The 27,397-nt window shown below is 44.3% G+C and overlaps 1 protein-coding gene across 1 annotated transcript in view; it reads left to right on the top strand.

Annotated features, from left to right (window-relative positions):
- Window positions 1–1,232: 1,232 nt before the first annotated feature.
- The window catches only part of BEND2 (BEN domain containing 2), a 57,570-nt gene continuing 31,405 nt past the window's right edge, over window positions 1,233–27,397 (top strand). The window contains exons 1-6 of the mRNA XM_070067225.2: window positions 1,233–1,378; window positions 5,635–5,781; window positions 7,533–7,678; window positions 19,047–19,142; window positions 20,035–20,383; window positions 26,831–26,959. Coding sequence (XP_069923326.2) covers window positions 1,363–1,378; window positions 5,635–5,781; window positions 7,533–7,678; window positions 19,047–19,142; window positions 20,035–20,383; window positions 26,831–26,959 — 883 coding nt within the window. The 5' untranslated portion in view covers window positions 1,233–1,362. The remainder of the gene's footprint in view (window positions 1,379–5,634; window positions 5,782–7,532; window positions 7,679–19,046; window positions 19,143–20,034; window positions 20,384–26,830; window positions 26,960–27,397) is intronic.

Below are 27,397 nucleotides of genomic sequence, written 5' to 3'. Positions count from 1 at the left end.
CGTAGTGGGCTAAGCCTCCACTTGTGGTGCCAGAATCCCATGTGAGCGCCGGTTCTAATCCCGGCTGCTCCTCTTCCAATCCAGCTCTCTGCTGTGACCTGGGAACGCTGCTTTCCCAGGCACATTAGCAGGGAGCTGGGTCCGAAGTGAAGCAGCTGGAGCTCGAACCGCTTCCCATATGGGGTGAAGACATGGCAGACAGCGGCTCAATCCCGCCCCTCCCCACCCTGCACCCACTGCTAACAGCACCAGCCTGTGCTTTGTAGTTCGTATCATTTAATTCTTGGGATCTTGTGAGGGGAGTGCTGTTAAACACATATAAGACTTTGTGCTGCTCTGTAGGAACTTAGAAGGAGGGAGGTGTGTTGATTAGGATTTCTATTTGACAGAATAATTTAAGTGCTAAAAGGGATAAAAAGGTATCTTGCTGTGGGGTCCCAGTGGAGTGATTCATCCTTCTCAAGGGGCTGTAGGAAAGTGTCTTGGTGCGAGCATTATTAGACAGACATCCTACTGGAACAGGCCTTGAAGGTTGTGAAGAATTTCCAGATGCAAATGGAACCTGAAGTAGAATAACACAAGGAATATGGCCATGCGCTATGGGGGTTGATAGGCGTGTTGGAATCATAACTCTGCCACTAGCATTGTAGCTTTGAGCTCTCCAAGCCTCAGATTTCTCGTTTTTGAAACGGTTCGCCGAAATCGACTTCTTACGACAGCTTGAATAGGACGCCGGAAATGAGTTGTGGCGAGCGCTCGGTAAATCATAACGGGCATTCCCTTATGGAGGAAGAAAGCACGCCGCTTTTTTTTTGGAAAATGATGTAGCAAGAGAGCAGAGTAGCTGAAGTCTAGGGTGGCATGGAAGAATTAGTAGGAGTGATTAGGGGCACATGTTACGAGCTGTATTATTTTGGATTCTGTTCCTGAAGCCGGCATTGGATGTGCGCGTGCAGCCCTGAACGTTAGTCTGAAGTCAGCTCTCTAACAGAGCATTTTGTGTAGAGGCAAACATATACATAAATATATGCATGTAGGCATACACATAGTATACATTTGTGTACATGCCGCGCAAAAATTACACACACACATACAATCAGTGGAATGTGAAGCGGGCAAGGCGCCACACTTGGAACTCCTCCCCCACGTCTAAGACGTCTAAGACGCCACATTTGAATCCCTACCCCCCAACTTCTAGATCGCGCAAGCGCGCCCTGCACTACTGCGCAGCCGCAGAACCCTGAGCCTAGTAGGTTGGCCCCCCTTCCATTAGGCGTCTCTTTGTCCGCGGACGCCTCGTGGGCGTGACCCAGTAGGTACTCAGACGCCAAGCCTCAGTTGCTCTGGCGCCACCACCTCACGATGTCTGAACTACAGGGTAAGGGTCCCTCTCCTGAGCTACCCCCCGAGTTTCTGCTTCAAACTCTGATGGGATACGGGCGGTGCTGGTAGACGGTCGCCCGGACGGCTGCCGGATTGGCTGGTCTTTGGCGACGGCCGTCAATCGTTCTACGGCGTCGTACTTGGTTGATCAGCTAACTTTTGGGAACCCGGGTTCCAAGGGCGGGGAATGGCCCTGGGTGCAGGACGTCTCAGGGGTGCACGCGGTTCTAGTGGCCCAAAGTGTCTCCTGAGGCTGGAGATGATCACAGGGTTCCTGGCGTCGCGGGGATCGAGTTGGTTTGGGGCATCCCCGGCGCCTGAGGTGAATGAGGGCTCGCGGCGTCATGAGGGGATCGAGCTAATTCTAAGGCGCACGGCGTCCCGGGGCTCGAGGTGATTCTAGAGCTTGTGGCGCCCGGGAAATGGAGTTGGTCCTTGGGCACGAGGTGCCCTCGGGACTTGAGGTGAACCCGGGGCTCGCGGCGTCTCGCCCTAGCCAATCCGAGGGCGTACGGCGCCCCCCGGGCTCTTGAGGTGAATCTAGGGCTCACGTCGTTGCGGGGGCCTGAGGTGATTCTAAGACTCGTGGCGTCCCGGGATCGAGCGACTCCCGGCGTCCTCTCGGTTCGAGGTGATTCTAAGGCTTGCGGCATCCTGGGGCTTGAGGTGACTTTACGGTTCGCGGCGTCGCGGGGAGCTGAGTGATCCTAGGGCTCGGGCTCGGGACGCCTCGGGGACTGAGGTGATTTTAGAGCTCTTGGTGTCCCTAAGACTCGAGGTGATCTTAGCGCTTGTGGCGTCCCAGGGGATTGAGGTAAATTTAGGGCTCATGGCCTCTAGGGTTCGTGGCGTTCCCCGAGCTTCCAACATAACTGGGGCTCAAGGTGGAACTAGTGCTCCTGGCGGTTTCGTAGCTTGCAGCGTTCAAGGGCTCTAGGTGGCAGGTGGCCTTGGCGTTCTCCGCTAGCGCTCACTGAGAGGCCGCGCCTTCTTCACCGGTATGTGGGCCCGCGCTTTTCAGAGCCTCGCGTGGCCATAAAACTGCAGCGGCGTCGGATCGGGGAAATGGAGGAACCAGCCATTTTGCCACACGTCGTACCGCGTGGCGAGTTCTGGGCGCGCTTGTTACTTTTTTTTTTTTTTTTTTTTTTTTTTTTTTTTTTTTTTTGCAGCTGCGGAGCCGGGTCTTAAGCAGGGAAGCGTTGAGACTCTGGGGGGTCTGGGGGGAGGGAGAGTGGGGAGGGGAAGGTGGGGGGCGTGGAGAGAATGTGCTGCGCCCTGCTCTGAAGCAAAATAATTTCTTTAGCTGCGAGAGCGAGTAGGTCCTTCCCAGCGTCAAGTTCAGCAGCGCCACGGTGGGGGGTGGTTTCGGTGGTTCCCACCGCCTCTCGCTGGGCGCCGGGGCTTGTGAGCTTTTGAGATTTGGCCACTTCGTACTGGTGCTGATTTTCAACCTTTCTCTTCCTTGCTGGAGGTGAGTGGGGGTTGAGGAAGGACCTAGACTCTCGGACTTTTACAGTTTTCAGTTAAAAGAGTTAGGAAACTCAGCAGTTGATCTATAGAACGTGTTTTGGGACTGAGCTGCACATTTCGAAGCCTTGTTGGTTAGCAGTTGAGCTAGCACAGACAGGACGGGGGTGCGTCGGAAAGTTTGTGGGGTACCGAGTTGAAGTCGTTTGATTTCGGTGCACCGTTTTCTGAATTCATGCCTTTGAGGAATCTTCCAAAAGTTCATTGAAATGCCCGCTATGGAAAAAAAACCCTAAGTCTGGGCTTCAGTAGTCTTTCTTGCGTGGGAGTAAGCACGCGTTTGTTTGAATTCTGTTCTTCGACGACCGTTTTGCGGGACCCTCCTGCGCTCTCGCTGTTTTCCTGTAGATGAAGATGCAGGGGTGTTGGGAAGGAATTCGCGCGAATATTTCGAGCCTCGTTCTCTCCTGAAATGCTGCAAAACGCGGGGACCCCTGTAAAGCAGGGGAGCCTTGGGCGCGGGCTCCTGGGCCCGGCCCGTCCGCTGCGGGGCTCGGCGGGTAGAAAAGGCCGCAGCTGGGGCTGCGAGGGTGGCGCCCCTCCCTCTCGCTGCCTGGCTGCCCCTCTCCGGGTTCCGAGTGATCGTGGGTCGCAGGGAACGGGCCTTTGCGAGCCGCTTCTGGGCGCGGGGCCGGGGTGGAACGCGGGGCACCTGCGAGAGTCGTTTCGCGCCTCGCGGCTCCGGCGGGCGGCCGCGGGCGCCGAGCGGTGCGGGGCGCTGTGGGCTGCGTTCCGCGCCTCGCTCTGGCCGACGCGGTGGTCCCTGGAGTCGGCTGCGGACGAGGGCACGGTCGCGTGTGCGGGTCCTGCCCGAACGTGGAGGAAGGGATTGGTCAGCGCGTTGGCGCGGTTTGGCTTTCTCCAAACATTGGAGCGGTCTGGCTGCCGGGAGCGGCCGGGTGTCGCCTTGTGTTCCTCGAAGGGGCGCGGGGCTCAGCCCTCTTCTGGGCGACCCGTGCCCTATGCCGTAGGTCGATGGCAAAGGCAATGCCTGTGCCTTGGGTACGTCACCTTCAGAAAACTTACAAATGGTATAATATCTGTTAAAATGTGTATTATGGAGAGTATTGTATACCTAAAGGAATTAATTGAAATTTTACACATTTACTGATAAACCGTAGCACAGTTGTGGATAGCTTTACTAGCTGAAGTTTGACGAACCTGTTGATATGCAAAAAGCTGCCTTAAAAAGAAATTTTCAATTTTTTTTTTTTTATTTTCGCCTGATGATAAAGTCTAAAATTTATTGTTAAATAAGTCTGGTGAAAATAATTTCCCTACTTAAAGATAGCCACCTAGATAACTACTGATGTTTCCTTTGGATCTCAAAGTTAGGATTATACTGTATTTTTCTATTTAACTCCCCTTTTTCTCTTTAACATTTTTAAAAAAGATTTATTTATTTATTTGAAAGGCAGAGTTACAAAGAGGCAGAGAGAGAGAGAGAGAGCAAGAGATATCTTCCATCCACTGGTTTACTCCCCAAATGGCCGTAATGGCCAGAGCTGGGCTGAAGCCAGGAGCTTCCTCCAGGTCTCCCACGAAGGTGCAGAGGCCCAAGGACTTGGGCCATCTTCCAATGCTTTCCCAGGTGCATTAGCAGGGAGCTGGATCAGAAGTGGAGCAGCCAGGACTTGAACCGGCTCATATAGAATGCCAGTACTGCAGGTGGTGGCTTCACCTGCTACGCCACAGCACCGGCCCCTCTCTTTAACATTATTTCACAAACATTTCTAATATCAATTAATGTTCTTTGAGAACATACTTCTCATTATTATTCCATCTTAGGGAAATGCCATAATTTATATAAGCTTTTCCTTATTTAACCCCCCTTTTTAGATATTTAGGTAGTTCCTAATGTTTTGCTGTTTTTGTTTTTTCCCATGAAGACAGAAGAGTGGATGGTGTTTGACCCACAGGTCAGACCTCTGGATATGGCTGACATCACATGATTTCCTTAGTACCATTTTCACAGTCTCCTCACATTAGCTAATTAATTTATTCTTCTGCTTTGATCTATTTCAAATGAATGCAGTGAGTCCCAATTACATTGTAATGTAGTTGTGATGTGTGAGTAAACACTTGAAGCATGTTCTTGCTTTTCAGACCAAGTTTAAGAAATACAAAAGCTCATTTAGATAGCTAATAGTTTACGTAATGTGTTATTTTTTGTATTCATTAAAATGATGTTCTGAATTGCTATTCCACATCTAATTTTTTTGTGGTTACTGATTTCATGTTTTGTGAGATTCAGTTTAAATGTAGTGTTTTATAACATTTACTTTTTCACTTTATTTCTGCAATATTAATTATTGTAAATAGTACTATTTTTTAGAGACTAGGTTTGGAATTCATGGTCATCCAAAGTAGCCATATAACATCGGGTTCATCATGTAGAAGTTAAAAGCACACGATAGCATGGGCCAGGTGGTCACATTTCTTAAATGAGAAGAAATTTACTGATTCAGTGAAGAAATTTATTGCTCTACAAAATTGGAAGTACTAGGAATGATACTCTGTGTGTATACATACATATATATCTCAAAGCTTCATTCCAAACAGTTTGTTAGCTGACTTGTAATGATTACAGACACAAATACTTAATGCAAATTTTCAGCTAAAATATATTTTAAACAATCCATAATCTTATAAAGTAGTTTCCTCTAGCAACTGTTTATGTAACGTGATGTCTGGTCTGCGCTCCTCTTTGCATATTCTTAGATTATATTCTAATTGTTGAAGACAACGAGAATAATATCATCTATTATTATGATGATGTTACGATGGAGGATTCTGAAGCAGAGTTTTTCCAGGACAGCTCTTCCAATGATGATGTGTCTGAACAACTAGATTCTGAAGACAGCGACGGTAACTATCAGCAGCCATCTTAAGTGTTATATAATAATTTTGTTAAATTCCCTTCTAGGGAAAAATTTGCTCCCTGGTCTCCATTTCTAGTAAGTGGACTAAATAGGCCCATAGCATTTGTGTTAGTTATTGCCAGAGGGCTAAGCTTCATGGTAATAATCACAGTATTTGCTTGTGCTTGCCTTTTGTCTTCACTTCTCCTTTGACATGTCTCTTTTTCTCCTTTGCTCTATGGGAGATCATCTCAGAAAGCATTGGAGAAAATATATTCTCTGTCTCTGAAAAATTATTTATGTCTGGCAACGCTAATGATAACTTTTTCGTGGCAAGACAAGTGAAAAGGTAACACTGAACGGACAGGAGAACAACTTGGGTCAGGAGCCCATGGAACAGGGGCCTGCTCTGTGGCGTGGCGTGTTAAGCTGCAACTTGTGGTGCTGGCATCCAGTACCAGAGTCCTGGTTTAAGCTCCAGCTGATCCACTTATGATCCAGCTTTCTGATAATGCTCTTGGGAGGGCAGCAGATGATGGCCCAACTACTTGGGTGCCTATTATCCATGTGGGAGACCAGGATGGAGTTCCTGGCTCCTGGCTTTGGCTGCCATTTGGGGAGTGAACCAGCAGATGGAAGATCTCTTTCTCTGTATCTCCCTCTCTTTGGCCCTGCCTTTCAAATAAATAAACATAAGTAAATCTTTGAAAAGAGAAAGAAAAAGACCACGGAGCAGGTGACATGATTGTCTATGTAGAAAAATCTCAAAGGATCAACAAAAATCTCTTCAAACTAATAAGTGATTATAGCCAAGGTTTTTTTAAAAGATTTATTTATTTATTTGAAAGTCAGAGTTACACAGAGAGAGAAGGAGAAGCAGAGAGAGAGAGAGAAAGAGAGGTCTTCCATCTGCTGGTTTACTCCCCAATTGGCTGCAACGGCTGGAGCTGTGCCGATCTGAAGCCAGGAACCAGGAGCTTCTTCCGGATCTCCTATGCAGGTGCAGGGGCCTACAGCTTTGGGCCATCTTCCAGTGCTTTCCCAGGCCATATCAGAGAGCTGGATCAGAAGTAGAGCAGCCTGGATTCGAACCGGCATCCATATGGGATGCAGGCACTGCAGTGGTGGCTTTACCCGCTACGCCACAGCGCCGGCCCCTATAGCAGTTTTAAGATGGGAGAGGTCTTTAAAAGTTCATGAAAAATATATATTATGAAAAAACTTATACATGTATTTAAAAATTTTTAATATTTATTTGAAAGGCAGAGTCATGAAAAGAGAGGGAGAGACAGAGCAAAAGATATTTTCCACCCACTGGTTCACTTCCCCAAATGGCCACAGCGGCCACAGCTGGGCCAGGCTGAAGCCAGCAGCCAGGAACTCCATCTGGGTCTCCCACATGGGTGACAGAGTCCCAAGCACTTGGGCCATCTTTGGCTGTTTTCCCAGGTGCATTAAGAGAGAGCTGGATCGGAAGTGAAGCAGCTGAGACTCATGGGATGCCGGCATCATAGGTGGCAGCTTAACCTGTTGCACCACAACACTGGCCCCTGATTTTGATTCTTATGCCTCGTTGCGGACACTATAGCCCTTTGGTTTTTAAAGACTCGTTCTAAATTGCTGGTGGAAGCGTTCTTGTTTTGTCATTGTGACATTTAACCAGGACTCCAATTGGAGGTGACATTCTGAGAGCATGTCTATATAAAGGTTATCGAGGTAGTAAGCTGTGAAGTGACTTCTGTATGTGTTGCTTTTCAGGAGCTGAAGATTTTGTAGCCCAAGAAAACCCAGAAGTTTTACCAGTAAACCATTCAGAAAATTTAAAAAGAGCCCACCCCAACTCAGTGGATGATAACCCACTGTGCAAAAAAGCACGATCATCTCTGCTAGGGGAAAAGTATACGGTTTGTACATTAAAATGAAAATCTTTCTTTGCTTTTTTTCTTTTATATTTCTTTGTTCAATTGAGTTTCATTTCATTTTATCTTTTAAAGATTATTTACTTGAAAGGCAGAGAGAGAGAGAGAGAGAGAGAGAGAGAGAGAGAGATGGATTTTCCATCTCCTGGTTTACTTCCCAAATGGTTGCAATAGCCAGGTCTGGGCCAGGCTGAAGCCAGGAGCCCAGAGCTCCATCCAGGTCTCCCACATGGCAAGGGACCAAATACTTGAGTCATTAGCTGCTATCTTCCCATGTGTATTAGCAGGGAGTTGGGTTGGAAGTGAACTTGAACCAGCACTCTGATATGGAATGCCAGTGTTGTAAGTGATGGCTTAACTCACAATGCCACAACATTGGCCCCTACAATTTATATATTTTTTATTAATTTTTTTGATTGAGTTTAAATTCATATGGTGAACTGGACATATCTTTAGTATACAGTTTGAAGAATCTTGATAAATATGAGGAGGCTTCAAAGAACTCATGGAAGACTAGAATGAAAAATAACGCACACTTTCTACAAGTTTTTTGAAGCTCCCTCGTATATATGCCCACACCCCTATCAAGATAGGAACACACTTACCTGGCCCCAGAAAGTACCTTCATGCCTCTTCCCAATAAGCCCCCATCTCTACTAACCATGAGGGGAATGCCATTTTGATGGCTTTTCCATCCTAGATTGGTTTTCTCTATTCTACAACTTTGTTAATAGCTTTGTAAAAATATAATTTTATTATATAAATTATAATCATGTCTTTTGTGTTCATTTCTTTTCCTTACTCTTTGAATGATTCATTTCTTGTCTTAGTATTTCATTCCTGTTTATTGCTAAGTCATATTCCATTGTGAATGTCCATAATTTATTTATCCATTCTCTTGGTGGACATTTGGGTTGTTTTCAGCTTTGGGCTGTTATGAGTAAGTCATTGTGAAAATGCTTAGGAAAGTCTCCTTGTAATAATATGGTTATATTAAATTTAGGTAAATTTCCAGGAATAGAAATATTGGGTCATGGTGTAGATGAAAGTTTAACTTTATTGGAAACTGCCAAACTGTTTTTGGAAGTGTTTATACTGTTTTACATTCCTATCATATTTTGCTATGTTGATCTCTGAAGTTGAATAAAATAGATTACTAAACCATATATGCTAGCTTAACAGAAAATACATTTATTTGTTTATGTAAGGATGTGAATGTTAGTGTCACAATAAGTAACACAGGCAGTTCTCAACTTCTGTCAACCCCAATATCTTCATCTTTGGGGGTAAAAATATTAATTGCCTACTAAATATCATGGTTTATCTAAAAGCACTTTGAAAATCATGAAGCATTGTACACAGATAAGGTAGTAATATTGTGTTTGTAATTATTAACCTATTAATCTATATCAATGCCATATAATTTTGACTGATTATTAATCTATATCATGATGCATATAATTTTTTTATTAGACAGGCAGAGTTAGACAGTGAGAAAGAGAGACAGAGAGAAAGGTCTTCCTTCCGTTGGTTCACCCCCCAAATGGCCGCTACGGCCTGTGTGCTGCGCCGATCCAAAGCCAGTAGCCAGGTGCTTCCTCCTGGTCTCCCACGTGGGTGCAGGGCCCAAGCACTTGGGCCATCCTCTACTGCCTTCCCGGGCCACAGCAGAGAGCTGGACAGGAAGAGGGACAACCGGGACACTGGGACTGGAACCTGGTGTGCCGGCGCCGCAGGCAGAGGATTAGCCTATTGAGCCATGGCACTGGCCCCGATGCATATAATTTTAAAAGACAGAGTTACACAGAGAGGGAGAAAGAGAGAGAGAGAGAGAGAGAGAGAGAGAGAGAGAGAGGTTTTCCATCCACTGGTTCACTCCCAAATGGCTGCAACGCCAGAGCTGGGCCTATCCGAAGCCAGGAGCCAGGAGCTTCTTCCAGGTCTCCCATGCAGGTGCAGGGACTCAAGGTCTTGGACAATCTTCTACTGCCTTCCCAGGCCATAGCAGAGAGCTGGATTGGAAGTGGAGCAGTCGGGACTAGAACCGGCGCCCTTATGGGATGCCAGCACTGCAGGCTGGGGCTTTAACCCACTGCATCACAGTGCCGGCCCCAATGATGCATATGATTTTGACTATCTAGTGTTTGTAATGTGACGGTAGTTCAGGTAATTTTTTAATCATTTTAAAATTAATTAATTTATCTGAGAGACAGAGAGCTAGAAGAATAGATACAGAAATATCCTACCTGCTGGTTTACTTGTTAAATGCTCACAGTAGCTGGGACTGTGCTGGGCTGAAGCTGGGAGCTGAGAACTCAATGCAGGTCTCCCTATATAGATGGCAGGAACCCAATTGCTTAAGTCATCACCGCTGCCTCCCAGGGTCTGCATTATCAGGAAGCTGGAGTCAGGAGCTAGAGTACTAATAATTACCCTTTATCATGTATTTTGAAACAAAAACATTGACAACTACTTTGTATATTGTCCTGTCTCGTTAAAAAAATAAATAAATAAAAGGATGGGGCCAGCGCTGTGGCTCATTTGGTTAATCCTCCGCCTGCGGCTCCAGCATCCCATATGGGTGCCAGGTTCTAGTCCCGGCTGCTTCTCTTCCAGTCCAGCTCTCTGCTGTGGCCTGAGAGGGCAGTGGAGGATGGCCCAAGTGCTTGGGCACTGCACTCGCATGGGAGACCAGGAGGAAGCACCTGGCTACTGGCTTCGGATAGGCGCAGCGCACCGGCCGTAGCGGCCATTTGGGGGGGTGAACCAATGGAAGGAAGACCTTTCTCCCTGTCTCTTTCACTGTCTATAACTCTACCTGTCAAATAAAAAAAAAAAAAGGATTTAAGGTGATTTAAAGATAAATTTATTAAAAAAAAAAAAAAGAGAGATGTTTAAGTGTTCCCTATCTTGTCCACAGAGTGTCACTGTTGCATTATTTGAAAACTCAAAAGCTTTATGTTTGGTTCTTTTTCATGGTTAGAAATATTTGCTTTTAAAGTAACTCTCGTGCCAGACTACTGGAAGACTAGTCTTTCCACCCAGAAGTTTAAGGAGTTCAACTTGAATATTTATGTAATGTTAAGTGCTAATTGCCAAATATGTTCACACTTACCATCACCAAGAAAACAATTTAGATTCTTTTTCAGCCTTTACATACTGTGGAGTTACTCTGAACACATGCTCAAGGAAATATTTCTTTCTCCTGAACTGGTATGCTTCTTTTTATCTGACAAGGATCTTCTAACCATTTTCTTTCCCTCTTTTCTGTATCTAACAGGACACTCATGTCATTTTTGTAGCCTATTTCATTAGCTTTTTAAATTCTTGAAGTAATTTTAGATTTATGGAAGGGTTGCTAGAATATTACAGAGTTTAATTTACATACACTGCACAGCTTCCTTTAATGTTAACCTATAGCACTTAAAATTAAGGTAATTGCATAAGTCTAGTAATCAAAACCAGGAAATTAACCTTGTTATAGCAGGATTAGCTGAACTACTGTCCTTGTTTAAATTTTGTCACTCCTTCTTCCTCTCCTCCATATCGTTATCCTTTTTAAAAATATTTTATTTATTTATTTGAGAGGTAAAATTACAGACAGAGAGAGGGAGAGATAGAGAGATAGATCTTCCATCCTCTGGTTACTCCCCAAATGGCTGCAACGGTCCGAGCTGAGCTGATCTGAAGCCAGGAGCCAGGAGCTTCTTCTGGGCCTCCCACACGGGTGTAGGGGCCCAAGGACTTGTGCCATCTTCTACTGCTTTTTTAGGCCATAACAGAGAGCTGGATCTGAAGAGGTGCAGCCAGGACACAAACAGGCACCCATATGGGATGCTGGTGCCACAGACGGAAGCTTAGCCTGCTACCTACAGCGATGGCCCCCATGTTTTTTTTCTCTTCCAGGATCCAGTGCAATATCCCACATTGAACTGAGTGGTATCTCATTAGTCTTGTCCATCTGTTCCTTGTTCCTTCCTCTTCTTTCATGACCTTGTCACTTTTGATGAATACTTGTCAGTTATTGTGTAAAATGTCTCTCAGTTTTGGTGTGTCTTATATTTTCTCTTGAATGGGTTAAGATTATATGCATTTTTAGCAAGACTAACAATGTTATCTTGTCACTGAATCTTATCAGAGATTTGTCTTTTTATTGGTAATGTTAACATTTATCACTTGGTTAATGCAGTATCTTTTGGATTTTTCCACTGTAAAGTTACTAGTTTTCCCCTTTGTGATGAATATCTTGGGTGGAAGGATACTTTGAGACTTTATTAATGTCCTGTTTCTTCTCAACCCATCTATGGATTTTATTTGCAGTAGTCATTACTTTGGTGATTCAGTTTCCCTCATTCTTTCTGTATTAATGGGAATTAATTTGAAAAGCACAGCTATGCTTTATCTCCCACTTATTTATTCCATATATATTTATATCAACATGGACTCATGGATATTTATATATTTTACTTTATTTTTTTAAAATATTTATTTATTTATTTGAAAATCAGAGTTACAGAGAGAGAGAGAGACAGAAGGAGAGGCAGAGAGTGAGAGAGGTCTTCCATCTGCTGGTTTACTCCCCAGCTGGCCAATCTGAAGCCAGGAGCTTATTCTGAGTCATTGATCAAAGTTTCCAGCTATGGCTATCAGGAGTTCTTTCTAGTTGGCTTGGCTCCTGTGGCCTTTTGACCTGCTGCCACCCTGTTCTTAGCCTCTCTCTCTCTCTCTCTCTCTCTCTCTGAGATTTATTTATTTATTTGAAAGGTAGGGTTTGGGCCGGCACCGCAGCTCACTAGGCTAATCCTTCACCTGCGGTGCCGGCACCCCGAGTTCTAGTCCCGGTTGCTCCTCTTCCAGTCCAGCTCTCTGCTATGACCTGGGAGGGCAGTGGAGGATGGCCCAAGTGCTTGGGCCCTGCACCCGTATGAGAGACCAGGAAGAAGCACCTGGCTCCTGGCTTCGGATCAGCACAGCACGCTGCCCGTAGTGGTCATTTGAGGGGTGAGCCAACAGAAGAAGATCTTTCTCTCTTTCTCTCTCACTGTCTAACTCTGCCTGGCAAAATAAAGAAAAAAAGAAGAAGAAAAAAAAAAAAGAAAGGCAGGGTTATATATAGAGAGGCAGGAGCAGAGAGAGAAAGAGAGTGAGGTCTTCCATCCACTGGTTTACTTCTCAAATGGCTGCAACAGCCAGAGCTGGGCCAATCTGAAGCTAGGAGCCAGGAACTTCTTCCAGGTCTTCCACGCAGGTGCAGGAGCCCAAGCATTTTGGACATCTACTGCTTTCCCAGACCATAGCAGAGAGTTGGATTGGAAATGGAGCAGCTGGGTCTTGAACCAGTGCCCATATGGGATGCTGACACTGTAGGCAGCAGCTTTACCCGCTATGTCACAGTGCTAGCCCCCAACTACTTTCTTATTTTTGACATCATGAGATGTTCTGGGATTATCTGTACCTTCCATGCCCCAGTTCCTCTCTTGAGAAGCCCCGGTTCCTTTTATTGGAGAAGGGTATTTAGAAACCAAGATTTGAACACTAAATGTGTTCATTGCTGCCCTTGTCTTGTTATTGATCCAACACCCTCTCAGAGAACAGAGCTAGGAAATAAATGAATGTATGCTAATCCATGCATATACGTAAATCTATCTATATATATATATCCATCACTATATATAAAAACTATATCCATACTAATATCCAGTAGCTTTTATTTTCTTTCTTTTTTTTAAGATTTATTTATTTGAAAGGCAGAGTTACAGAGAGGCGGAGGCAGAGAGAGAGAGAGGAGTCTTTCATCTGCTGGTTCACTCCCCAGGTGGCCGCAATGGCCGGAGCTGAGCTGATTCGAAGCCAAGAGCTAGGAGCTTCCACCAGGTCTCCCACGCAGGGGCAAGGGCCCAAACACTTGGGCCATCTTCTACTGCTTTCCCAGGCCATAGCAGAGAGCTGGATTTGAAGTGGAGCAGCCGGGACTCAAATTAGCGCCCATATGGGATGCCGGTGCTTCAAGGCGGCAACGTTACCCACTACACCACAGCATCAGCCCAGTTTTTCTTTTTTTAAAGAAAAGATTTATTTACTTGAATGGCAGAGAGAGAGAGAGAGAGAGAGAGAGAGAGAGAGATGCTCCCTCCACTGGTTTACTCCCCAAATAGTCACCACAGCTGGGGCTGGGTCAGGTTGAAGCCAGGAGCCAAGAATTCTGTGGGGTCTTCCATGTAGGTAGCAGGGACCTAAGCACTTGGACCATCATCCATTGCCTCCCAGACCCACTAGCAGTGAGCTGGATTGGAAGCAAGGCAGCCAGGACTCAAATTGACTATCCAGTGTGGTATTTAGGGATCCCAAGCAGTGACTTACCCCACTTTGTTATAGAGCCTGCCCCAATAGTACCTTTTCTTAAATCTAGGTTCTTATATAATAATTTCATTCCTTATCCCCTTTATTAGTCAGCACTTTTATTTTTCATTCCCATATGAATGTGGCTTTTGGTTTTACTTTATCTCACTTTTATATGACTTCTGAAATCCTTTGGCATGTAGGTGATAAATAAAATCAATCAATATAGATAATTATTTAAAGTGTTAGTTTTCCAGTGCTTAATTTGGCTCCTAGCATTAAACATTGACTCCTTATTTTTATAATATTAATAGGAGAACAATGTATATACAGTTTCCTCTGATGAAAATCAAAACCAATGTATAAAATCATAATGTTGTTGTGAAGTATTAAACTTCTGCCTCTCAAACGAAGTTTTCTGAACTACTGAGCCAGGATTTTCCTTATCACCTTTAATATCATTGGATTAATAGAAATTTTCTTGTGTCAAGTTCCTTTTTCTTTTAAAGATAGATTTAAATTTTTGGATGACAGTTTGAGAGAGAGAGGGAGAGACAGAGAGAGAGAGGACTTCCATCTGCTGGTTCACTCCCCACATGGCAGCAATGATCAGGGCTGGGCCAGGCTGAAGCCAGGAGCCTGGAACTCCATCCAGGTCTCCGATGTGGGTGACAGGGCCCAAGTACTAGGGCCATTATCTGCTGCTTTCCCAGGCACGTTAGCAGGGAGCTGGATTGGCAGTGGAATAGCCAGGACTGGAACCAGCGCCCATATGGGATGCTGGCTTTGGTTTTCCCTGCTATACCACAACACCAGCCTCACGTCAAGTGCTGTCTGAATATCACCCCTCTGTGATAAACTTAGGAAATTCCTAGTTAGAACAATATTTCAAGGTGAAAAATTTGAAATAAAAGCACATTTTTTGGGTAGCTTTTTAAAAAACAGCTGCTCATGGGACTGGCATTGTAGCACAGCAGTTTAAGCCACTGCTTGAACTGCTAGCATCTCATATTGCAATGCTGGTTCTAGTCCTGGCTGCTCTGCTTCCAATTTAGCTCCCTGCTTAATGTTCTTAGGAAAGTGTAGATGACAGCCCAAGTACTTGGGCCCCTGCCATGCACATGGGAGACCTGGATGGAGTTTCTGGATCTTGGCTTCAGCCTGGCCTAGCCCTGTCCATTGTGGCCTTTTGAGGAGTGAACCAGTGAATAGAAGATCTGTTTGTCTGTCTATTTGTTTCTCTCTGTGTGTCTCTCCTTCTCTGTCACTCTGCCTTTCAAATAAATATTTTTTTAAAAAGCAACTCATAGCTGATGAAATGTAGTTAAGTCCTTTCCATGTAGATTGTTGAGTATTTAATTTCTCAATCTTTAAAGGAAATTGGTGGATTTGGATGAAATTTAATGTGTGGCTAAAACATATCTAGAATGTCTTAATTGAAACAAAATGGTACCTTACCCACTTTTTTTTAAAAGTCTATTTTACATGGTTCTGAGGCTTTGTTTTTATTTATTTATTTATTTATTTATTTATTTATTTATTTTGAGAGGCAGAAAGAGAAGGAGGGAGAGAGAGGAAAACTGGAGAGATAGAGATCTCCTATTTGTTGGTTTGCTCCTCAAATGCCAACAACAGCAGGGGCTGGGCTAGGCCAAAGCAGGGAACCAGGAACTCAACTTGGTTCTCCCATGTGGGTGCCAGACCCAAGTACTTGAGCCATCACTGCTGCCTCCCTGGGTGAACATTAGCAGGAAGTTGGGTGGGAAGCTGAGGAGCTGGGATTCAAACCCAGGTACTCTGATATGGGATGTGTCCCAATCAGTGTCCTAGTCCTAGGTGCTGGGCCAAATGCCTGCTCTGAGGCTTTTTTTTTAAAGTTAACTCCTTGATAGAGATTGATGTAAAGCTTGTAATCATCAAAGATTTTGTGAGCTACATACCCCAAAGGTAAAGAAAGTTCATATAAAAGACAGTTTTTTAACCTTTAAAGTTCCTTGAATAAAATGAGCCAAGACCCTTTGAAAACTAAAAATGGTTGCAGAGACTTTCTCAGTGCCACTAGAGAGAGCGCAGCATTTACTGGGGTTCCTCTTACCCAGCCGGGAAGGCCCCATAGAAGTGCCCTGGAGAGGCAGGGAGGGGCTGCCCCCACCACTGTGCCTCTTACCTGAGCAGCCTCCATGGCCTAGGCTCACGATGCTCCTAAAGGGACCATAAGGCTCCTGTCCATCCCCTTCCTCTTAGCTGTCATCCTCCATCCTTGCCTTGAAAGCCAGGCTCCTTGAAGATCATTTATATTTTCTTTCTTTTTTTTATTAAAAATTTTTATTTTATTTATTTTAAAATCAGAGTTACACAGAGAGAAGAGAGGGGGAGAGAGAGAGAGAGAGAGAGAGAGAGAGAGAGAGAGAGAGAGATCTTCCATCCGTTAGTTTCACTCCCCAATTGGCTGCAACGGCTGGAGCTGCACTGATCTGAAGCCAGGAGCCAGGAGCTTCTTCCAGGTCTCCCACGCAGGTGCAGGGGCCCAAGGACTTGGGCCATCTTCTGCTGCTTTTCCAGGCCATAGCAGAGAGCTGGATGAGAAGTGGAGCAGCCAGGTCTCGAACCGGCGCCCATATGGGATGTCAGTGCTTCAGGCCAGGGCATTGACCCACTGTGCCACAGTGCCAGCCCCAATCATTTATATTTTCTATCTAAACTGTCTTTCTGTTTTCCTCTCTTTTAATCATAAAATTAAAACCAGCACATAATTTAAAGAAATCTCAGTGGCTGTAAGTGAAACATAGACTTCACCCTCTAAATGCTTGCCACAGCTAGGGCTGAGAGAGGCACAAGCTAGGAGCTCAGAACTCAGTATGGGTCTCACCAGAGATCACTTGCTGCTTCCTAGGGTTTCCATTAGCAGGAAACTAGAATTGGAAGTGGAGCTAGGACTTGAGCCCAGGCACCCTGATATGGGATGTGGGTGTGTCAGGCAGTGTTGTAACAGATGTGCCAAAAACTCATCCCTTGAAGTCGTATCTTCTAAGTTCATTTGTACTGTCCTCTGGTCCCTCTCTGCTCAGTCTACCTGAACAATTCCTTCTTCATCAATGGTTCTTGTTCAGTGTAGTTTTGACTCAAAGCTGTGTGTTCATCTTATGCTGTTCTCTTCAGGTCTAGATTCATGTGTGTATCACCACCTGCTGTATAACATTTTATAATATATACAAAATTGAATTTGTCATCTATGCTCCCAAACATGTTCTTTTCCGTATTTTTTTCTCTCAGGTTAACTGCATCATCTGCTTAATTATTTAAGCCATAAATCCAGACATTATTTATTTGGCTACTCCCCACTCTGCCCCGCCCAGCCCCGGCCCATCAGTCACCAAGTCTTCATGGTTCTCTGTGTTTAATATCACTGGAGACAGTTTCTTGTCTATCCTGACCACCACAACCTTGATTAAGGCCCCCACCATTTTTAATTTTGGACTTTTCTGAAAATGAGTCAGTCTCCTGTTTTGCATGAGTTTTGATTGTCTTCAGAGTAAAAAATCTAAGTGTGATACTGTTTGCCGATCTAGCCTCCTTGCCTAATACTTTGTCCTCTGAGGCTTCCACTTTGCAGTAAACTGTAAGTAGTTCCCTAGATATATCATGCTCATTTGTGCTCTGGTGTTTTGAAGGTACTGTTCCCTTTGTCTTATGTGCCCTTCCACATGTCTTCACCTGGTCAGTGCCTCTCACTTTCAGTTCTCACCTCAGGCATCACCTTCTCTGAAAAGCCTGCCACAGCTGCCAGCCTGGGGCAGGTCCCACTCTCATGGGAGAGCTCAGGCTCCTGGTCTTCCCCGTGTCGTGGCACTGCTCTTAACAGCACTAATGACAGACCGCTGAGCACCGCTGGGTCAGTCATCACGCCATAGCTCACTGTCAGTGGTAACACAACACCAGAGCCTGGTGCTTTTGTCCTCAAGACAGCCCTACGAGCTCTTTCCATCCTGATTCTGTACATAAGGGCATTGAATCACAGAGGAGTTGAGCAACTTGCCCAAGGTCACACAGCTAGTAAGCAGCAGAACGCTAGCCTCTGAACCCCGTTGTGTCCCCCAGCACCCGTGCCACTGCCCTCAGTGCCACAGGCCAGTGGCTCTCACACTTGCACACACATCACAGTCACCCAGAGGCCTTGTTAAAACCCACATCGCTGCCCCCACTCTCCCGGCTCCTGCATCCGTGGGTGTGAGTGGGCCCAAGAGTTTGCATTTCTCACAAGCTTGCAGGGGATGGGGCCACACGTTGGGAGTCATTGTTCCCGGCGGTTGGCACTTTGTTGAAATCTCCTCTTCTTGTCTCTCTCCTCTGCTAAGGTGACAGCTCCTCTGGGACGGGAGCTGGCTTTGATTATCGTCCCTGTTCCCAGCACCAAGCCAAGTGGTTCTGACAAGGCTGGGCCCTCAGTAAATGTTGATTACAGTGAATGAGTGAGGAAATGTTTCTGGCCTCTTATTTGAGTGTCTGTCTGGCCTGATGTTTGTGTACTTCAAGAAGAATCCTCGGGTTTTTCTCTGTCGCACGCCTGGTGGGTGCTGGAGGGGCAGTGCTCAGTGGTTTTGCAAGGTTGGTGTCGATCACCTGATTGAAAACCGCTCAGAATCCCGAAGTCACCTTCATCAGGTGCTCTTTCCGGTGCAGGGCTCCCCTGTCTCTAGCTCGTCAATCACGATGTGCGAGTGACTCTCTGGCCCCCCTTCCTTCTGAGAAGCGCGGTGCTTTGGAGCGCTTGTGGCACCTGCGCTTCCCAGCTTGTGGGCTCCTCTCCGTGCCTGCACAGGGTCGAGGAGGAGAGAGTCGGGGTCCTTCTCTCAGCCAGTGTGGTGCTGTGTCACCCCCAGCCAGGCACCAAGCAGCCGACCAGAGGTCTGAGGGCTCTGGTCGTGTCTAGCGGCTAAAGTCTGCCAGAGTGCTATCGTCACATGTCACTTTGCTTGTTAAATAGGAACTACTAAAATATTTCTTATTGTTATAGGCTCTACGAGGACTTATTGAATACGTGAACAGACAAATTACCCAGCTTTGTGAAATTGTTTCAGAGATGCAACAATCTTCTAATAAACTAAAATGTGTAAGTGTTATGGAAACATTTTTATAACTTTGATAAACCTCTAGTTCCTAATGATACCAACCAATTTGAAGTAATAGAGAGTCAGCATGTTTGTGAGGCTAGCAAGTCTACTGTATACTTACTCCAGTAGCAGATGGAGGAATACAAGGGTTGGAAGGATGCTAAAATTTAGGTTTGATAAATTATGATACTAAGCATTTTTATGTTAATAATCATCATGTCTAAAATGTAATTGAAATGTAGGGTTGAAGAGGAATAAAAACCATGTAATCAAAATACAGCATTTACTATTAACAATGGTAAATGATGTTGCAGAGAAAGTAGGTATGAATGCTTTTTTTTTTTTTTTTTGACAGGCAGAGTTAGACAGTAAGAGAGAGAGACAGAGAGAAAGGTCTTCCTTTTTCTGTTGGTTCACCCCACAAGTGGCCACTACAGCCAGCGCGTTTTGGCCACCGCACTGTGCCAATCCGAGGCCAGGAGCCAGGTGCCTCCTCCTGGTCTCCCATGTGGGTGCAGGGCCCAGGGATCTGGCCCATCCTCCACTGCACTCCCGGGCCACAGCAGAGAGCTGGCCTGGAAGAGGAGCAACCGGGACAGAATCAGGTGCCCCGACCGGGACTAGAACCCCGTGTGCTGGCACCGTAGGCAGAGGATTAGCCTAGTGAGCCGCGGCGCTGGCTGGTATGAATGCTTTTACCAACTTTTTTTTAAACCAACTTTTTAATTTCCATTTTTACTTACAGTTGATTTATTCTAGGTTGTGACATTTTAGAGGTCATCTGTATTAAAAAAAAAATCCAAAAAACAACTTTTGATTGTATATCCCAGGAGAAAGTCTGGGAGCCAAAGAAAAGATTTTAATTCACTCTATTCTCTTAACCCTGGACAGGGAAATCATAGCACATTGCCAGAGGAAAATCAGGAAGCCCAGGCTTGGGCTGAGCCTCTGGGTGGATTTCTTAAGCCCGAAGATTATCCTAAATTCCAGCCGTCAGACTCCAAGGACAGTGCACTGCTTCCCAAAATTGTCTCCACGTGTTCATTACATCTGTGTACCAAACCAGGTAGCACTGCTACCTCATATTTCAAAAATACTACGACAGAACACGAAAAAGTCTTACCACCAGGAGAAACCACTCTGGCAAATAACCATGATGTGAGGCATTGCCCACCATTACTGCAAAATGAGAGCATGAACCCACATACTCCATCATCTTTCTGCATTGTTTCCAATTCTGGTGAGTCTGAAATAGCACACATTATTAAAGGACATCCTTCATTTCCGATTTAAAAGAACATATCCTTTATGCAAACTAGTGCTAATTATTTTCTCAATTAAAAACTTTGTATTGAGATTATTATAGATTTACATGTAGTTGTAAGAAGTCATATAGAGAGATACCCTTTACTCTTCATTCAATATCTCCCCAGTGATGACATCTCATAAAACTATGGTTGTATTTATGTGTGTCCGTGAATTTAGTTCTGTACAGTTTTATCACATGAGAAGGTTTATATGCTGACTACCAGCCAAGATCTATGACATTTCTGTTACCACAGGTTCATTTCTATCACACAAGATTGATTTGTTCTTTTATAACCAAACCCCTCCCCTTTTGGTGGCCCTACCCACCCTCACTCACACGTCTCTAACTCTTGGCAACCACTGCTCTGTTCTATAATTTTATAACTTCAATATTGCAATATAATTTGATGCATATAGTATATAACCTTTTGGTATTGCCATGTTTAACTCAACATAATTCCTTGGAGATTTAATCAAGTTGCTGCATGTATCAGTAATTTTTCCCTTTTCATGGCTGAATAGCATCCCATGGTATAGGTGTACCATGTGTAGCCGTTCATCTATTGAAGGGAATTTTTTCCCAGTTCTTGACTATTAGGATGAGGTTACCATGAGCATTGATATATGGATTTTTCTTTAACTGTAAGTCTTCAATTTTCTGATGCAGATTCCCAAGAGTATAATTATTGGTTATATGCTAGTTACATGTTTCATTATTTAAAATGTTTATTTAAAATTTTTCATCTACTTGAAAGGCAGAAAGAGAGAGAGAGAGAAAGAGAGAGAGAGAGAGAGAGAGAGAGAGAGAGAGAGAGAGAGATCTTGCCTCTGCTAGTTCATCCCTAAATACCCACAACAGCCAGTTATGGGCTGGGCTGAAGCCAGGATCCTGGAACTCCATATAGGTCTTCCAGGGGCCCAAGACCCTTAGTCCATTTGTCATCTGCTATCTCAGCATGCATTAGCAGAAAGCTATATAGGACACAGAAGTGCCAGAACTCTATTGGACTCTCCAATATAGGATACAGGCATTGAAAGTGCAAGTGATGACTTACCTGCTGCATCACAACACCTGTCCATGCATGTTTAGTTTTTTTAAAAAAACTTTATTAAGATATAATTGATGGGGCCAGTGCTGTTGCATAGCGGGCAAAGCAGCTGCCTGCAATGCCGGCATCCCATATGGGTGCCAGTTTGAGTCCTGGCTGCTCCACTTCTGATCCAGCTCTCTGGTATGGCCTGGGAAAGTAGTAGAAGATGGCCCAAGTGTTTGGGCCCCTGCACCTGCGTGGGAGACCCAGAAGAAGCTCCTGGCTCCTGGCTTCGGATCAGCACAATTCTGGGCCTGGCGGCCAACTGGGGAGTAAACCAAAGGATGGAAGACCTCTCTCTCTCTTTCTCTGCCTTGCCTTCTCTCTCTGTGTAACTCTGACTTTCAAATACATAAATAAATCTTTAAAAAATATATAATTGATGTCTTAGTCCATTTGTGCTGCTATAACAAGATATTAAAGACTGGCTACTAGAAAGAATTTATTTTCTCATGGCTTCAGAGGCTGGGAAGTTCTTTTCTTTATTTAATGAATATAGATTTCCAAAGTACAGCTTATGGACTACATTGGCATCCCCCTCCCCCCCGATGACTTCCCTCCCACCCGCAACCCTCCCCTTTCCCACTCTCTCTCCCCTTCCATTCATATCAAGATTCATTTTCAATTTTCTATATATACAGAAGATCAGTTTAGTATACATTAAGTAAAGATTTCAACAGTTTGCACCCACATAGAAACACAAAGTGAAATATACTGTTTGAGTACTCGTTATAGCATTAAGTCTCAATGTACAGCACATTAAGGACAGAGATCCTACATGAGGAGTAAGTGCACAGTGACTCCTGTTGTTGACTTTACAAATTGACACTCCTGTTTATGGCATCAGTAATCTCCCTATGCTCCAGTCATTAGATTCCAAGGCTATGGAAGCCCTCTGAGTTCTCCGACTCTTATCTTGTTTAGACAAGGTCATAGTCAAAGTGGAGGTTCTCTCCTCCCTTCAGAGAAAGGTACCTCCTTCTTTGAAGACCTGTTCTTTCCACTGGGATCTCACTCACAGAGATCTTTCATTTAGTTTTTTTTTTTTTTTTTTTTGCCAGAGTGTCTTGGCTTTCCATGAGAGGCTGGGAAGTTCTAAAGCAAGGCACCAACAGATTTGATTGTCTGGTGAGAGCAGCATCCTGCAGAGGGGAGAAACACTTTCTCCTCACAAGGCAAGAGGGAGAAGGGCAAGTTTATCCAACACTGCATGGAGTCTCTTTCATAAGGGCCTTAATCCCATTCCAGAGGAGGGAACCCTCATGGCCTATCACCCCCTAAAGGGGTGTTTTGAAGGGAATACTATAGCAATTTATATGCAAAAATACTGCACATCTTCAATAGACACAATTTGAAGAGTTTGGACATACACATGTCTAGTTTCATAAGAAACTGATTGCTAGCCTGTGTGGCTGTACCACTTTACATTCCTGCCAGCTCCCTATAAGGGATACCATTTACCTGTATTCATGTTTCTGCTCTTTCTACTGTGCTTTCCTGTGATGCTGTAATGATGTTTACCACCACAGTCAAGATATAGAACATTCCCATTACTGAAACAATGCCTCATCTTGCCCTTTGATAATTACATTCACTTCCCTTATGTAATCCTTCCTTTCTAACGTACCCTGTCCTTAACACCTGTAATTATTGATCTATTTTCTGTGTATATTTTCTTTACTTCAAGAAAGTTATATTAAGGGAATCCTACAATATGTCATCTTTGGGTACTGGCACTTTTCACTCAACATAATTTTCTGGACATTCATCCAGGTTGTTGTATGTATGAGTGGTTTCTTTTTCTTTTCTAAAAAAGGCAGAGTGACAGAGTGAGACAGAGGGAGATCATCCATCATCCGAGGCTGGGCCAGGTAGAAGCCAGGAGCTAGGAACTCCATTCCAGTCTTCCACGTGGGTGGCAATGGACTTAAGTATTTGAGCCATCATTTGTTGCTTCCCAGATGGCACTAGCAAGGAGCTGGATTGGAAGCAGAGTAGCTGGGACTCAAACCTGCACTCCAGTGTGCATCCTAGGTGACAGCTTAACTGCTGTGTCACAATGCCCAACCTTCCTTTTTTGTTTTCTAAAAAAATTTTCGTTTATTTATTTGAGAGGCAGAGACAGAGAGAGCTCGATCCAGGTCTCCCATGTGGGTGGCAGGGACCCAAATATTCAAGTCATCATCATGTGGACCCAGGGTGTATGTTAGCAGGAAGTTGGGATCAGGAGCAAAGCTAGGACTCAAACCCAGCCACTCTAATATGGGATGTGAGGATCCCAATTGAGATCTTAATTGCTGCACAAATGCCCACTCTGCCTCCTTTTTACTTTTGAATTGTATTCCATGATATCATGTGCCACAATGTGTTTACAGTTGCCCATTTGTGCACAATTTGTCCATTGAAAGGACATCTTGTTTTTTTTTGTTGTTGTTGTTTTTTTTTTTTTTTTTTTTTTTTTCCCCAGTTTTTGGATATTAGGAGTAAAGTTGCAGTGGACATCCAAGAGCACGTCTTTACGTAGATCTAAAGTTTTCTTTTCTCTTGAAATCAATGGCAAAGTTGCCAAGCATTATGGTAATAGTATGTTTAATTTTCTAAGAAACTGCTAACAGTTTTCTAGAGTATGTACCATTTATGAGTGATGCATTTTCTTCACATCCATATTTCTGTGTTTTCCTTTCATCTTTGGTGATGCTACAAATTTTCTATCGTAAATTCCTTTGTATTTGAGTAATTTTCTTTAGCTTTATGGTTGTTTTAGATTTCATTCCTGTTAAATATGTCTTTGTCGGGACTGGTGCTGTGGCATTGCGGGTTAAGCCTCTGCCTGGGGTAACTGGCATCCCATAAGGGTACCAGCTTGTGTCCCGGCTGATCTCTTCTGATCTAGCTTTCTGCTAGTGGCCTGGGAAAGTGGTGGAAGATGGCCCAAGTGCTTGGACTCCTGCACCCATGTAGGAGACCTGGAAGAAGCTCTGGCTCCTGGCTTTGAATTGGCCTGGCTCCAGCCTTAGTGGCTATTTAAAGAGTGAACCAGTGAATGGAAAATCTTTCTCTCTGTCTCTCCCTCCTTCTGTCTGTAACTCTGACTCTCAAATAAATAAATAAATAAATAAATCTTTTACAAAATGTCTTTATTTCCCCTATATTTTCCAAGAATAGTTTCACTGGGTATAGAATTTGCAGTTGGGGCCGGCACTGAGGCATAGCAGATAAAGCTGCTGCCTACAGTGCCAGCATCCGATATGAACACCAGTTTGAGTTCCAGCTACTCCACTTCTGATACAGCTCTCTGCTGTGGCCTGGGAGAGCAGTAGAAGATGGCCCAGGTGCTTGGGCCCCTGCATCCACGTGGGAAGACCTGGAGGAAGCTCCTGCCTTCAGATCAGTGCAGATCTGACTGTTGGGGCCAATTGGGGAGTGAATCAGCAGATGGAAGACCCCCCCCCCAGCTTCTCTTTCTCTCTCTGTGTGACTCTGACTTTCAAGTAAATGAATCTTTAAGAAAAAAGAAGTTTATCTGCACAATTTTTTAAAAAAAGAATTTGCAGTTGAGAATTTATTTTCCATCAAAATCCTTATTACAAGTCAGTGATAGCTGTTTTCTTTTTAAAAAAAAATTATTTATTGAAATGAAAGGCAGAGTCACACAGAGAGAAGGGAGAGAAAGAGAGAGAGAGAGAGATCTGCATCCATTGGTTCACTCCCCAAACAGCTGCAAGGGCTGGGCAGGCTGAGGCCAGGAGCCAGAAGCTTCTTCCAGGTCTCCCATGTGGGTATAGGGGCCCAAGCACTTGAGCCATCTTCCATGCTTTCCCAGGTACATTAGCAGGGAGCTGGATTGGAAGTGGATCAACTGGGACTCCAACGGGTGGCCATGTGGGATGCCAGCACTGCAGGTAGAGGCTTCACCTGCTATGCTACAATGCTGGCACCTAGCTGTTTTCCATTTGAACTAAAAAAAAGTTTATATTTTCAGTAATTTCAGATCTATATGTATTCAGAAATTCAGTTTATGCTTTATCCATTTCCCTCAATGATAACATATTGTAACATTACGGTATAATATCACAATCAGACATTTGTAGACTGAATCCATGTTTGTGTGTATGTGTATAAACACATGTGTGTATTTAGTTCTATGCAGTATTATCACAAGAATTTGTTTATATATCCACACTCAGTCATGATACAGAAAATTATTACTACAAGTATCACCCATATTGCCTTTTATTAACCACAACCACCTCCGCCTGGTCTTTCCTTCTACCCTGTCCCATTCTAACTGCTGATGATCAGTTATCTGACTTAGTTTTCTGTAGTTTTGTTATTAGAGTGTTGTTTAAATGGAATCAAATGTTACATAACCTTTTCTTCACTAGATGGAATTTCCTCAGGGTTGCTATCAGGTGTTGTGTGTAGCAGTAGTTCCTTCCTTTTTGCTGTTGAGTACTATTCCATGCTGTTGATGACCAATTGTTGGCTCATTGGTTCATCTCGAAAAACATCTGGGGCGTTTCTAATTTTGAGCTATTGCAAGTGAAACCAAATGAACATTCATGTACTTGTTTTTGTGTAGGCATAAATTGACATGAAATTCAGGGTCATATGGTAATCTGTGTTTCGTTTTATAATAAACTGCAAAAATTTTTTTCAAAGGCCTGTTCCAATTTAGCTTCCAACCAGTAATGTATGAGATTTTCTCCTCTTTGTGATATATCTTCTTTCTTCTTGATGTTTAAAGATTCATTCTTTCATCATATCCATTTGGTATGAATATTTTCTTTCACCCTTTCTGAAAGGATGAGTCTAAAGGGGTAAATAATTTTACTTTTCCTGCATATAAGAATGTCTATTTCTTGTACTTTTTAAAAAAAGGATTTATTTTATTTATTTGAAAGGGTTACAGAGGTAGAGACAGAGAGAGAGGTTTTCCATCCGCTGATTCACTCCCCCAGATGGCTGCAACAGCCGGAGCTGTGCCAATCCGAAGCCAGGAGTCAGGAGCTTCTTCCGGGTCTCCCACGTGGGTGCAGGGGCCCAAGGACTTGGGTCATCTTCTACTGCTTTCCCAGGCCATAGTAGAGAGCTGGATCGGAAGAGGAGCAGCCGGGACTTGAACCGGCACTAATTTGGGATGCTGGCGCTTTAGACCAAGGCTTTAACCCACTGCGCCACAGCGCTGACCCTCTTGTACTTTTCTCAGCAGTGTTTTGCTCTGTGTAAATTCATGGTTGAGAATTTCTTTTTTCCTTAAGCACCTGAAAAATATCTTCTTCCTGTAGCGATGCCAGGAAGAGTAGAAACCACACTGCAAAGCAACAATCCGGAGGCAACGAGTACCCCAACTCTATTGAAGAATGACATTAACCAGTGCTCTGCACCTTCATCTGCTGGTATTTTACCTAATTTTGGTGAGTTTCAGATGATGCTTGTTACAAGTAGCACTGTTGAATCTGGACCCATCAGTACCCTTAGCGTAAGCTGGTTGTAGCTCGTTTTCACAATTACATTTTTTAAGTGACTTGAGATTCACAGGTATATGTCAGAAATAATACGAAGTGGTGGCCTTTACACTTTACCCATTTCTCCCAGCAGTAAGTAATCTTCAATGCTAGAGTCCAAAACACAGCCGGGATATTGACATTGACATGATATGCAGTCATGACTGAGCTATCTCTGGTTTTAATTGTGGTAGTTTGCGTGTGTTTATGTTTATTTCCATATAAATTTCTTACCTAGTATGTTTGATTCCCACCACTACAGTGAAGATATGGAGCGTTTTCTTTACCACCAGGTGGCCTCATCTTGCTCTTTTATAACCACGCCCACCTCTCTCAGGTCACTCTTTC

This window comes from Oryctolagus cuniculus, chromosome X (assembly GCF_051225735.1).
Source record: "Oryctolagus cuniculus isolate XC-2025 breed Fujian yellow rabbit chromosome X, ASM5122573v1, whole genome shotgun sequence".
Classification (NCBI taxonomy): domain Eukaryota; kingdom Metazoa; phylum Chordata; class Mammalia; order Lagomorpha; family Leporidae; genus Oryctolagus; species Oryctolagus cuniculus.
Note: the sequence above shows the minus strand (reverse complement) of the source record. Positions and strands in the feature narration are given on the sequence as shown.